We start from the raw sequence: 12223 nt of genomic DNA, 5'->3' as shown, positions 1-12223 counted from the left end.
AAGTCCGGGAAAGCACTTTCGTTTGCACAGTCTATCTGCTAAATTGTATACATCTGTTTGGCTGCTAAATGAAAGATAGAATTTTGGGAGGCTTATTGTTGCAAGACGTTTATTACTAACACAAGGGAGAAATAACCAGCTATGGTTTCCACATTCAAACAGAAATTCAGATGCTTGCATCTTTCACGTGTTGTTCAAAAATCACAAGCATCTGTGGAAAAAACTAAGCTACTATAGACACTACACAGAGGTCATGTTCTTACATTCAAGACACTAAACACAAACCGAAGGCAATGCAAAAATGTATACTTTAATTTTAAAACCCAATTTTTGTTCTCAACTTGAAAAGGGAACACTTTTTTGTTTCACAAACAAGCTGGTCGGTTGGAATTCTTTTTGGAACGGTGGTCCGGCGCTAAACACTGGTTCTTGCCTCCCCACCCCCATTCTCTAAAATAAACCCAGCAACCTGGGAGGCGCATTTGTGCTGCCACAGGTTGCTTACTGCTCACTCCATGCAGCACCACTTAGACCAAGGAGAAACGACTGCTATCCAGCTCGAAGTTGACTCATTAGAAGAAAAGGTGGGAGACTGGGGGTGACAAATAGCTGGTTTGTCCAGGGTTGCTATCTGCTGCTGGCCTTCGCCTCAAAGGCCAGGGGCAGAGGCCTTGCCAGGTGCTGTGTTCTGGGGCCCTGGCCTCATGCTGGGCTCAGCGGGTTGGCCACGCGGCCCAGGAAGTGCAGGGCAGTGGCGCTTTGATCATACACAGCAAACAGGAATGGGCGGTCCAGGGTCACCTCCAAGACCTCAGGCCTGTTCAGCTGTCGGGTAGACTCTGTGGGCTCTCTCTCAGCCGCTTCGAGTTCAAAAAAAATGCTGTTCAGCACCTGCAAAGCGGCAGACATCAGGGTCATTCTGAGGGTGCACTGGGTGACCCAGGGTGCTGAGGGCTAGAGGGCCGGGGAGGGCTCAGGACCTCTGTGATGTGCAGTGTCCTGGAGGGAGACATTGTCCAGTCTGCCAGGAGGATGCACAGTGTATGCCTGCCCCTCAGTGTAGGCAAGGGTGTGTCTGTGTAGATGACCCTTACTCGGCCACAGTGGCCAAACTCACGTACCGGCTCCTCCCTGCCACGCCCCTCACGTCCTCCCATCTTCACGTTCCGCCCGGCTGTTCCAGGCAGAATTCCTGGCTCCCTTGGCCATGGCCCACCAGTGCCAGGACTTAGCTAACTTAGCACAGAGGACTCAGCCCACTGGCCCCGGGAGGAACTCCCACTTTCTCCCCAGCACTGAGCACAGGGCCCAGAGCATCCAGGCGCATCCTTGGTAGCCACAGATGTGCATGGTGCCGCATGGCAGGGGGACATTCTGTCTGCTGCTCAGCATTTCCCTGAAGAAGGGGCCGGACCCAGGGCACCAGGTCCAAGGGTGCTCACTCTCTTCATCCCAGTTTCAACTCCACTGTAGGGCCCGTGGAGGACCCTGAGGCAAGGCAAGGCCGAGCAGGACCATGGAATACACTCCCAGCAGGAGGAGGCAGAGCAGGACCATGGAACACACCCCCAGCAGGAGGAGGCGGAGCAGGCGAGGGATTTGCTGCTCTGGACCTGGAAAGCCCCAGAATGCTCTGGCCACTTCTCTCCCACCTTTGGCCCTACTCTCCTCTCCCTCTTGCCCTGCTGGCCCCACCCACAGCCTCCTCTGTGTCCCTCCCATCCATGCCTCCCACCCTGTGAACACTCGGAACCCAGGTCAGGCACAGACACGGGCTTGCGCATACCTTCCCCACCCTGAGGTTGTCAGTGCTCAGTTTTTGCAGGTTCAGCTCGGTGCCCAGAATGGCGGGCAGCTCAGCCTGGGCAAGCAGGTCCTGCAGGTCATAAGATCCTCGCAGCACCAGTCGGGGCATGGTCAGGCGGATGGCCCTGGGGAGATGAGGCACAGTTAGGAAGGCTCCAGGCCACACAGCGAGGGCTCCCCCAGAGGCCAGGTGGGGATATGCTCCTTGCACCCAACCCTGACAACAGGGATGTTTGCCGCCCTCCCACCCAACTAGATCATCCTCCCACCTTGGGGAAAATTTCAGCAAAACCTACAATAAAAAACGCTCATGTCATTTGAAATACTATGACAGGGACAAAGAACATTTAGCGATGAGGACCTAGGAATGGTTGTCCTTTGGTGCATTCTGTTTTTAGATTGGCTGCATTGAAGGCGTGTTACTTGGGTAATTTTAAAATGCTATTCTCTAAATAATGCACTGTGTCTTACTACTGCAACAGCAGTGTTCTTGGTGAAAAGACACCCATGAAAAGGAGGGAGACGGGAGGGTACAGTTCAACTCGTGCTGGACACGTTGCTATGTCAACTCGATTGATCTTCGGATAGAGCCTCTTCCATCTTCTGGCATCTTTCAGAGCCCATGGACATTTCCGGTGATGTATCAAGCACTTATAAGAGCTGACAGTACACCCATGTTTACAGGGTACGCTGCACCAGTCACGGCAGCTCAAAGGTGAAAGCAACCCACGTGTCCATCGATGGACGAGTGGATAGACAAAAGGTGGTAACCACATGCAAGCGAATATTATTCAGCCTTCAAAAGGAAGTGCTACAACATGGGTAAACCTCGAGGACGTCGTGGTGCTTTCCAGGGGCCCAGGGGAAGGGGAAATGGAGAGTCAGTGTTTCAGCAGGGCAGAGCTTCGGTCTGGGAAGATGAGAAGGTAAATGGAGATGGACGGCGGTGATGGCTGCACAACAGTGTGAATGTGCCTAGTGCCACTGAACTGTGCACTCGAAAATGGTTACGATGGCAAATTTTGTTATGTATATTTTACCACCATAACTTTTAAAACATAAAAAGCATCCAGAGCTGATGTCAAGAAGCCATCGTGTCACTCAATGCCTGCCTGCCTCTGGGATCAGATTTCCAGGCCTCGATGATCTCGGGGGATGTGTAGGTTGAGTCTAAGGCTCTATGGAAGGAAATTGCAGCAGGAAAGAGGTGCTAACGACACCTGTCCCCACCCAGCCGCCAGCCGCCAGCAAGGGCGTTCTGGAGTCAAGGCGCGCTCCCTGAGAAGGCCCCACTTCCGCTCACATGAGTCCAAACCCTCCTGGCAAGTCATTTCCAAGAAGCTGTTGGATGCCAGAGATGTGCTGTATGTCAGGTGTGCGCCCAAAAAGTTCCTCTCTCAGAGGGCGGATTGCGATGTATTCTCTCCCTCCAAAACCACCAGGCAAATGTAAGCATAGAAAAGGCATCTTCCTCCCCTCCTTTACCTTGCCTGCACCTGAAAGACAGACACTAACTGGAGAGCTGGGTGCTGGGTGGGTGGAGAGCTGGTGGACAGACACACAGGTCGCCTGCCCAGCCCCATGCCACTGCGGCCCTGCCCTGCTCTGCACCCAAGGCTCAGCTCATGTGTGTCTACTCCCTACCCCACCCCCAGCCTGGGCAGAAGGACAGCTCGGCTCCCACGTTCCAGGGGAGACCAGGAGGCTCCTACCGGGGAGACAGTTTCTTCATCCAGTTGAGGGAGTTTTGCTGGAAAGTAAGGCCCTCCACCTTGTCCAGGTCAGAAGCATAGTGAGGCTGGATCAGCAGCAAGCAGGCACTCTCAGTGAAGGGCACTTGAGTCACCGAGAAGTTGTCCTGGGCGTCGCTCCAGTGCTGGAAGGTGCCCACACCAGACAGCATGGGGACAGACACTGAGGTGCTGTTGTCCACCCAGAACTCCTGGGGCTCAGCCAGCAGGGAGAAGTCCTTCATCTTCCCTGAAATCCAGACAGGAGACGGGAAGGGAAGAGTCAGCCGGGACAGGGGCAGGGACGAGGGCTGGCAGACACCGAAGGCCCAGTTCCTGCCCCTCTCCCTGCCTCAGCCTCCTTCCCTGGCCCACCCCAGGCCACTCTGTATTCTCCTGGCCACAGGACCCCAAGTGTAGCTCAAATCTTCCTGCAAAATGCAGCCATTTGAGTTCACTGAGGCAGCCCTAACCACCACCTGCTGAAGACATATAACATGCCAGGCACTGACCCGGGGGTTTGCGTCTGTCACCTTAAGGGACATACGCCACTGGTACCTGCCAGGTCAACTCAAACCTACATCTGTCCTGACACAGAGGCTGTGATATGACACACTCACTTTTTAAAAATTTTAAGAGATACTATTTTTTAGAGTGACTACATTCACAGCAAAATCGAGCAGAAAGTACAAAAAGTTCCCATGTAACTCCTGTCCCCCCCCCCCCCCCCCCCCCCCACCCCCCACAGCCTTCCCCATGATCAACATCTCACACCAGAGTGGCCCATTTATTGCAGTTGATGAACCTGCATTGACACGTCCTCAGCACCCAAAGTTGATGGTTTTCTTTGGGGTTCCGTCCTGGTGTTTTACATTCTGTGGGTTTGGACGCATGTAGAATGACATGCAGCCACCACTGCAGTATCCCACTGCTCCTAGAGGCCCCTGCTCATGCTCACTTTTTAATCCACGTGCAGCCCCAGCCGTAGCAGAGCCTGCCGGCTGTCCTGTGGCCCCCACCCTCCCCCATCACAGTCACAGGATACAGAGCTGGCCACGCAGGCTCCAGGAACGAGGGCTCCATTCTTCAGCAGCCCTTGCTACTGGGGAGACTCACAAGACCTCGCTGTGATGAATGGATTTGCACACTGGGCTCTGGGGGCAGGGGTGAGCCCTCTGTTCTCCCCACCCCTGGCCCCGCTCACAGGGCCGTGGAGAAGACAGAGAACTCGGGAGAGCGCGGCATGGGAGAAGGACACAAACTTGTGTGTGAAGCAGTTACGCGGGGTCTCTCCATGACGGCAGCCCACCCTCTGCCTCGACCTTACACTAGTGCATCACAGGATGCCCTCGGCTGTCCTCCCACTCACCTTGAAAGGCCCATTTTGTGGTTGTTTTTTGGAGAAGAGGGTGAAGTTGTGTATGGGTTTGTCACAGAGCAGTCCTCTGGGCACGTGGCGCTTGGGAGTCTGAGTAGAGATGGTTCAGAAACAGTGGGGTCTCCCTTTGTACTGAATCGGAGCTTCCAGCAGGAAAGTAGGGAGGCTGGGAGGACAGAACTGGCAGGTGGGGAGCTGGGCATGGCTGTGCCTCCCCTGGGTCTGGGTCTTGTGAGAAGGCAGTGGCAGACCTGGCATATTCCTCGTCCTCAGTCCTCGGAGCACTCAGTCTCGGAGGGCACGTAAGCGGGAAACTGCAAGATTCTCCTTGCACGTTCCCTGCAGGGACCTCGGTGCTGCCCACCCAGGCTGGCGAGGCTTTTAGTTTAGAGGGGGGAAAGGGACTATTCTTTTCTTCCAACAAACTAAACCAAAAAAGGGAAGCTGCCCCCCAAAAGACGTTGGAATTTGACATGAGAGTGGCTGCCCTCTTCCCTCTGCTCATCTGACACACACACAGCTCACCATTCTCATCCGAAGGCTAGCTAAATCTCTCGAGCTCAAGTCAGCTGGCATCGTGGAAACTGCCAGGGCCAGCGTCCCATGCTCAGCAGCACAGCAGGTGCTGGGCAAAGGGTGCCCTGGAGCCCATCAGGCCCTAGATCCTCAGGTCCTCTCTAGTGGGACACATCTAGCTGCCTGCTGAGGTCATGTACATAGAACATCATTGCTAAAGGGGAATCTAGAGGTCCCGAGACACCCCCGGTCTCCTCACTGGACAGGCCATGTGGGCAGGAAGGGGCTGTCTCCTTTGATGGACACTGAGACCAGCAAAGGTTAGGAAGTGGGGCAGGGTCAGGGCAGCATGTGGTGGAGGCCAGCGAGGATGCCGGGCTTCCTTTGAGTCCCGATGTCACTGTTTTTTTTCTTCTTTCTCCTCTTCCTCATGGCCTGGCTCTGAGGTCTGGGTCAGGTGGATGGGCTCTCTTTCGAAGGGAGACCCATTTCAGATGCCACTGGCTTTCTTGCCTTTGCCTTCTGCAGGACCCTCCTTCTCAGTGAGCGCTCCTCCCAGCACTCCTCCTAGGTTCAGCAGGCTGAGCCCATGTGTCCCCGCTCTGCCCTGCACAGCGTGCTGCCACCCTCAACCGGGTAACCCTCAGGCTGGCCTCTGCCCCTGTGACCAGTCAGTGCCAGGGCTGAGCAATTCTCCATCTATCACCTCCCCTGAACCCGAAGGGAGAGACCTCAAGGATGTTGTCATGGTAAGAAAATCACCACACGCCACTGAACCTGTTTCTCCACAGTCCTGTCTTTCACCGCCCGCCTGGCTCTCTGTCCCTCATGAGGTTACACATCTTGACGGAGCCTCATCAATGCCTCTCAGACACACCCCTCAGCCCCACCCCGCCCATGGATTCGCCAAGCTGCTCCCTGAGCGTGTGTTCCCGTGACTGTGTGCCCGGACTCTTGTGTAACCTTCAAACAACCCTCCCTGCCTCCAGTCCACACACGGCAGGCTTCTGGGATGACCTCTGAACGAACGCGTCCCCATTCCCACACCTACCTGGCATGGCATTCAAAGTGTCTCCAGCTCTGCCCTCCCCAGGCCCATTTTCTGGTTCAACACTCATGCCAAGCCAAACACCCCATCCTCGTTCCTTGCCCCAAACTCTGCAGGCTGGGCTTATCATGCTTGCTCCTGGCTTCACCAGCCCTGTTCCCCTCACTGCCAGGTGAGGCCTGCTCTCCACTCCCCAGTGACCTCTGTCCTCTGCGGGCTCCGAGCCCTCCCTGAGGACCTTGTGGAGCACGTTTCCCTGCAGCTCCATATCCTAGGTGTTTGCCCATTGACCTTTAAAAGCCTGGAGTCAGGGCCTATACAACCCTCATCCGGCCTCCTCTGAGATGCCAGGCTTAAGGTCTTACAAGTCGCAAATCCTCAATGAGTATTTGTTAAAAGAATGCTTTAAGCAATCTTTGGCTGGGTGCAGTGGCTCATGCCTGTAATCACAACACTTTGGAAGGCTGAGGTGGGAGGATCGCTTGCAGCCAGGAGTTCAAGGATACAGTGAGCAATGATTGCGCCACTGCACTTCAGCCTGGGGGACAGAGCGAGACCCTGTCTCAATTAAAAAAAAAAAAAAAAAAAAAGAACAAAAAATCAACAATCTTTGTAGTACGGGTTTTCAGTAATGCCCCTCCTAACATGAAAGGGATTTAAGCAAGCCAATTGCTTATTTCTGCATAGGCCAGGGACCCCAGCGCCTGACCGTCTCCAGAGACAATAACCTGTACCCTCTGAGCGTAGAGCTGGGCTGTGGGGCCAGGAGATGGGGTTTGAAATCCCAGGACCCCCACTGGTGGCTGTGCCATCTTGAGCAAGGCACTTTGTTTCTCCAAGTCTCTATTTCTTTACCGGTAAACAAAGGGACAAATACCTCTGCATCACATCATAAGGGGATTAAATGATGTAAGAAAGGATGTAGTGTAGTCGTGCACATAGTAGGGCAGCAGGTCCGGGAGGTGGACATCCATCCAGGGACCCAGCGGAGCAGCCACTTCCCCACTCCTCGAGGGTGGCCACCAGGTATGTCCGCAGGGCTGCCCCTGCCCATCTCCAAGGCCTGACCTGCTGAGCTCAGCTATGCATTGGAAACTAAGTCCTAGGGCAGAGCCGGCAGAGGGGTTTGCCTTACCTTGGAAATGGACGTAGGTGTTGAAAACCAGGGTGCTGTCCGCACTGGCTCCCGTCAGGGGGCTGCTAATCTTCCATCCTGTCACAGCCTGCATGAACCTGTCAATCTTCTCAGCAGCGACTTCCAGGTCTGTGAAGTCCAGAGAGCGTGGGAGGACCACAGGGGCATAGAGAGCCAGGCCCTGCACAAACGGCTGCTTCAGGTGCAGATCTGGGGCTGTGAATAGGCCCACCACCGTGGACAACAGCAGTTGGCCCTGGCTGTCAGCCCTGCCCTGGGCCACCAGCAGGCCCTGTACAGCCTGCAGGGCAGAGAGGACCTTGTGCGCATCCAGCCGGGAGGTGCAGTTCTCGTCCTTCCAAGGGACGCCCAGGATTGCCTGTAGCCTGTCGGCTGTGTGGTCCAAGGCTCCCAGGTAGAGAGAGGCCAGGGTGCCAAAGACAGCCGTTGGGGAGAGGATGGTGGCCCCATGGACCACGCCCCATAGCTCACTGTGCATGCCATATATACGGAAGCCCAAGAAGTTGGCCAGTATCCCGACCATCGCGGCCCTCAACTTGTCCTCGGGGTCGAGTTTTGCAGCGACCAGCACTAGCTGTTCCTGCAGGGCCTTTTCATCCACAGGGGACGTCTTGGCCTGTATCGGAACAGGTGTGAAGGTGGGATCTTTGGGCTTCCCAGCATTGGCCTTTGCCAGCTGCTCACAGGTACTCTCATTGTGGATGACGAGGTGGAAGGGGTGTATGTACACCCGGTCACCTGCGGCCAGGCCAGCCCAGGCCAGGAGGCAGAGGATGGTGGCCCTCAGGCTCACGCTGGCAGGAGCCATCTCGGACTGGGGCACTCGCTTCTGCGTACCCTGAAATATCATTTTGCAAAGGGTGAAAGGTGATTATTAACTGATCGTTAAGTGACATCTAACCAGACTTTTCATTGTCTCAATATTCTCTGTCACCATTTAGCCCAGAATAAGTCCATTCATGTCTACAAAAGAAGAAAAGAAATGGATTCTAAGCTCCATGGAAAATACATACATGATCCAAGTGCAAAATGCACCAATATAGGCTGAATCATGTCCTAACTCCCCCAGTGGCCACAGTGCATATGTTGAAGTCCTCAACCCCAGGACCTCAGAATGTGACCATTATTTGGAGACAGGATCTTTAAAGAGATGATTAAGTTAAAATGAGGCCATGAGGGTGAGCCCTGATCTAATATGACCTGTGTCCTTATGAGAAGGGGAGACGAGGACACAGACACACACAGAGTGAAGCCCGTGTGAGGACAGAGAGAGAAGATGGCCATCTACAAGCCAAATATAGAGGCCCCAGAGGAAATCAGCTCTGCCAATGGCTTGCTCCTGGGCTTCTAGCTTCCAGAACTGTGAGATAATGCATTTCTGTTGTTGAAGCCTCCCGGTCTGTGGTACTTATAGCAGCCCAAGCGGACTAAGACATGCTCCTGCCTGTGGCTGTAAGTTCTCTCCTAGAAAAACGCATACGTGCCAATCAGTAGGTCTTTGTGGAGGTCTCCTAGACCCCTGAGATGCTCACTCAAGGGCCCTAGGGTGAGGGCTGGGAATGGTTTTCTCATCTCCCTGTGGTCCTAATATGCAGCCAGGATTGAGCACCACAGGCTCAACCCAAAGCCCAAGTATTTTCCATGTGTCTCGACCCCAAAACCAGCTCTCAACCATCCCTGCATAGCGCTATCCCCTGCAGAGCCCCAAAGGCATGCACACCTAGCATGGCTTGCCACTGATTCTTGGATTCCTTAGATTAAAAAAAATAAAAATTAAAAAAAAAAACTTCTCCAGTGACTCTGATATGTAAGCAGGGTTTAGAACCCCCGCCCCTGCCTTAGACATGGGTCCGGTGCCATGTTCTCGCAAAGGCCTTGCAACTGGGCTTCAGCCTCAGCTGCTGCAAATGAAAACGACCCTGAGACCCCAGAAGACAAGGTTCCTGGGCTGGCCCTGCTAATGCATTTTATCTGGCTAATTCATTTCATCTGCTAATTCATTTCATCTGACTCTCCTTGAGTGACAGGATGAATGTTTGTTCTACTGAATCATTCAATTCTAACAGTTTGCACCACACCTCACTCATTTCTTGTGGAGGGAGTGTACTGCAATATCGTCACTTCTTAGCCTTTTCTGTCCCCCCAGGGCTACGCCAGGCTTCCTTGGTGCTGTAGCAGGTCATCACTGACTCGAGGCCACCTTGATGCCTAGATTTTTCGGCTTCACCTAAGCACACCCAGTCATTATTCTTACATTGGCAGCTGGCTTCCCCCACCCAGACCGGTAACCAGCACCTGCCCTCAACACGGTGCAACTGCTGAAGTACCTGGTGTGTTTCGTTCTGCTTCAGTCATTCAAATGCCAAAGAGACTTTGACTTCTGACCTCAGCTACCACCTCACCCCACTCCCCTTGCATTTGACTCCATCCGCTGTTCTCAGGAAGAGCCACATGACATGGAAAAACAGAACAGAAAACTCTCCCTGCTGCTTGCAGGCCTTTCTGTGCAGAGAAGCCTAAGCCACCAGTTCACACCTAATCTAGACAGTCACATCAAATCAGGTCACCAGGGGAAACCTGTGGGAACCGACTGCTGGAAGTCCTGCCTGGCAAGCGCCAACTGTTCGGGGTTTGGATGGTGCTGGTCGATGCAGCCCACTCACTGTGCTGCTCCTGCGCAGGTACCATCTCCAGAGACGCAACTCCATGGGCCAATTTTAAGGCAGAGACTGTCGTTTGTTCTCAATTGTGATCTGTGGTTGCTTCCTAGGCTGGTTCCAGGTCTGCACGCAGCCGCGTCCTGGGAGTAATGGTACTCTGGGGTGGCGGGCCTGACACCCTTGCCCGGAGCGCCCCTCTGCCTTCTCCCCTCCTGCCCCTGCCTCTTCGCCAGCACCTGCCCCTTCTATGTCTCCCTACTTACCCCAGGCTGAATGCTAAAGGTGAAGATGACGGCTCACGCTCCCGTGGTGCCTGTCATTTGCAGGGCACCATTCTTATATCAACCCCTCTGACCTCATCATAGTCCTCACCTTCCCTGAGGTTTCCTTGATGCCGTATTTCACCCTGCAGCTTTCCCCACCACACCGGGCACTCTCAACTCTCTCATCCGGCTCCCCTTTTCCCTCCTTATAACCCTCTGTACCATGTAGTTATGCACTTGTGCTGTCCAGCGTCTTTGTCTGTTTGCCCTGACGTGAATGTGAGCCCTGGTGCAGGGTTCCCACTGTTTCCTAATACAGCCCACATTCCCAGGACAGTCCCTGGGACCTAATGCATCCTGGAGAAGCAGTTAATGAATTGGTTCCTGCTGTTTTTCAGAGGAACAAAGAGGTCCAGTGACTTGTTCAAAGTCACACAGCTGGGAAGAGACAGAACTAGGACTCAGAACCAGGCCCTCTGACTCTGTCACCACAAGTTTAAGCACCAATCTACGCTGCCCTGAAATAAAATTGGAATCTGCCTTTTAGCTTATCCCAAACCTTCGAAAGTACTTTCATGTTATATTAGTTCTCTTCAGCTGTACCAGAGCCCCTGAGAGAGGGAGCCCAGGCATCGTTACTAGTCCCACTTTACAGGTGAGCAAATCGAGGTTCAGAGAGACGGTGACCAGCCTGATGACACATAGTCAGGGAATCTGTCTCAAGGGAGGGGTGGGGTGACCACTCTGGGGATCCCAGCTGGGGACTGACCGAGCTCAGCCCTTCCCTGAGGCCCCACTTCCTGTACAAGCCCTGCTGTTCCTCCTGATGGCAAGAGGACCTGGTGGACTCTCGAGCATGATGGCTCTGCTCCTGTGCCAGTCTGCTCCGTCCCTGAGGACCCTAACTCTTCTCAGCGGAAGCAGGAAGACCTGACCATCTTGTCCTATTGCTAAGGAGGAGCAGCTCCTCCTGTAAGACCCTGGGTGGGTACTGAGTGGGGGAAGCCTGCGTCCAGATGACTGGTCTTATGGGAGGGGAGAGATGCTTCAGCATCACCAGTGCCCCTCCCGGCCTTCTCCTCCCAGCCCACAGCTCAGTTACATCTGAGAGGGATAAGGCCGAGAAGGAGCTGAGGGGGCCCCCGGCTTACCTTCTGCTGTAGTACCCAGAACAATGGCAGCTTCTTCCCCTGGCCGGGTCACGAGGCCCTATTTATATCGGAGGGGTGGGGATGAAGCCGTTCCCAGGCTGCCTGTGCACAGGCTGGAGGGGGGTTATATCACGTGGCCAGACCACAGGCTGGCCAGAAGGACAGACGCCAGAAGGGACACTCACGCTGGGACCTCTTCCAGGAAGTCTTAGTGATCGATGCACAGTTTCACTGCTGAACAGAGTGAGCCGGTGCAGGGTCGAGTTACACATTTACCGAAGTTCGCAGGAGTGGGGGCCAAGGTTCCCAGAAACAGGAGCATCTCCCTAGGTGTGTGACAGCTTAAGGCCAACCGCCCAGGCCTCCTGACCCAGCCCCGGGAGATGTGCCCCTAAGAGGCCACAGGGACATGCAGGCCGGAGGTGCGGAGGGCACAGGGCAGGGGAGAGTCTTGCTCAGGCAACACGGGGGCCACTTCTGACCCTGCTGCCCGCTCATGGGATGTGTGACCTTCA

At 54.5% G+C, this 12223-nt stretch overlaps 1 protein-coding gene across 1 annotated transcript; it reads right to left on the bottom strand.

Moving 5' to 3' along the window:
• Nucleotides 1-290: 290 nt before the first annotated feature.
• On the bottom strand, nucleotides 291-11823 carry AGT (angiotensinogen). Its single transcript, XM_026455099.2, has 5 exons — nucleotides 11709-11823; nucleotides 7614-8472; nucleotides 3519-3786; nucleotides 1787-1931; nucleotides 291-891 (listed from the first exon to the last, which is right to left on the bottom strand). Exons 2-5 carry the CDS (start codon nucleotides 8440-8442, stop codon nucleotides 703-705), a joined length of 1431 nt encoding a protein of 476 aa, XP_026310884.1. The 5' UTR covers nucleotides 8443-8472; nucleotides 11709-11823; the 3' UTR covers nucleotides 291-702.
• Between the last annotated feature and the right edge of the window lie 400 nt (nucleotides 11824-12223).

The sequence above is a fragment of the Piliocolobus tephrosceles genome, chromosome 1, assembly GCF_002776525.5.
Source record: "Piliocolobus tephrosceles isolate RC106 chromosome 1, ASM277652v3, whole genome shotgun sequence".
NCBI lineage: Eukaryota > Metazoa > Chordata > Mammalia > Primates > Cercopithecidae > Piliocolobus > Piliocolobus tephrosceles.
The sequence above is the reverse complement of the archived record's forward strand: the minus strand, read 5'-3'. Positions and strand labels throughout refer to the sequence as shown.

What these genes read in the sequence shown, in the direction of transcription:
- AGT (XM_026455099.2), bottom strand. Translation starts at nt 8,442, where the DNA reads ATGGCTCCTGCCAGCGTGAGCCTGAGGGCCACCATCCTCTGCCTCCTG. An exon ending in ATGAAGAAACTGTCTCCCCG is followed by an intron (nt 1,932 to 3,518) that starts GTAGGAGCCTCC and finishes TCATCTCCCCAG; the next exon opens with GGCCATCCGCCTGACCATGC. An exon ending in ACAACCTCAGGGTGGGGAAG is followed by an intron (nt 892 to 1,786) that starts GTATGCGCAAGC and finishes GCCGCTTTGCAG; the next exon opens with GTGCTGAACAGCATTTTTTT.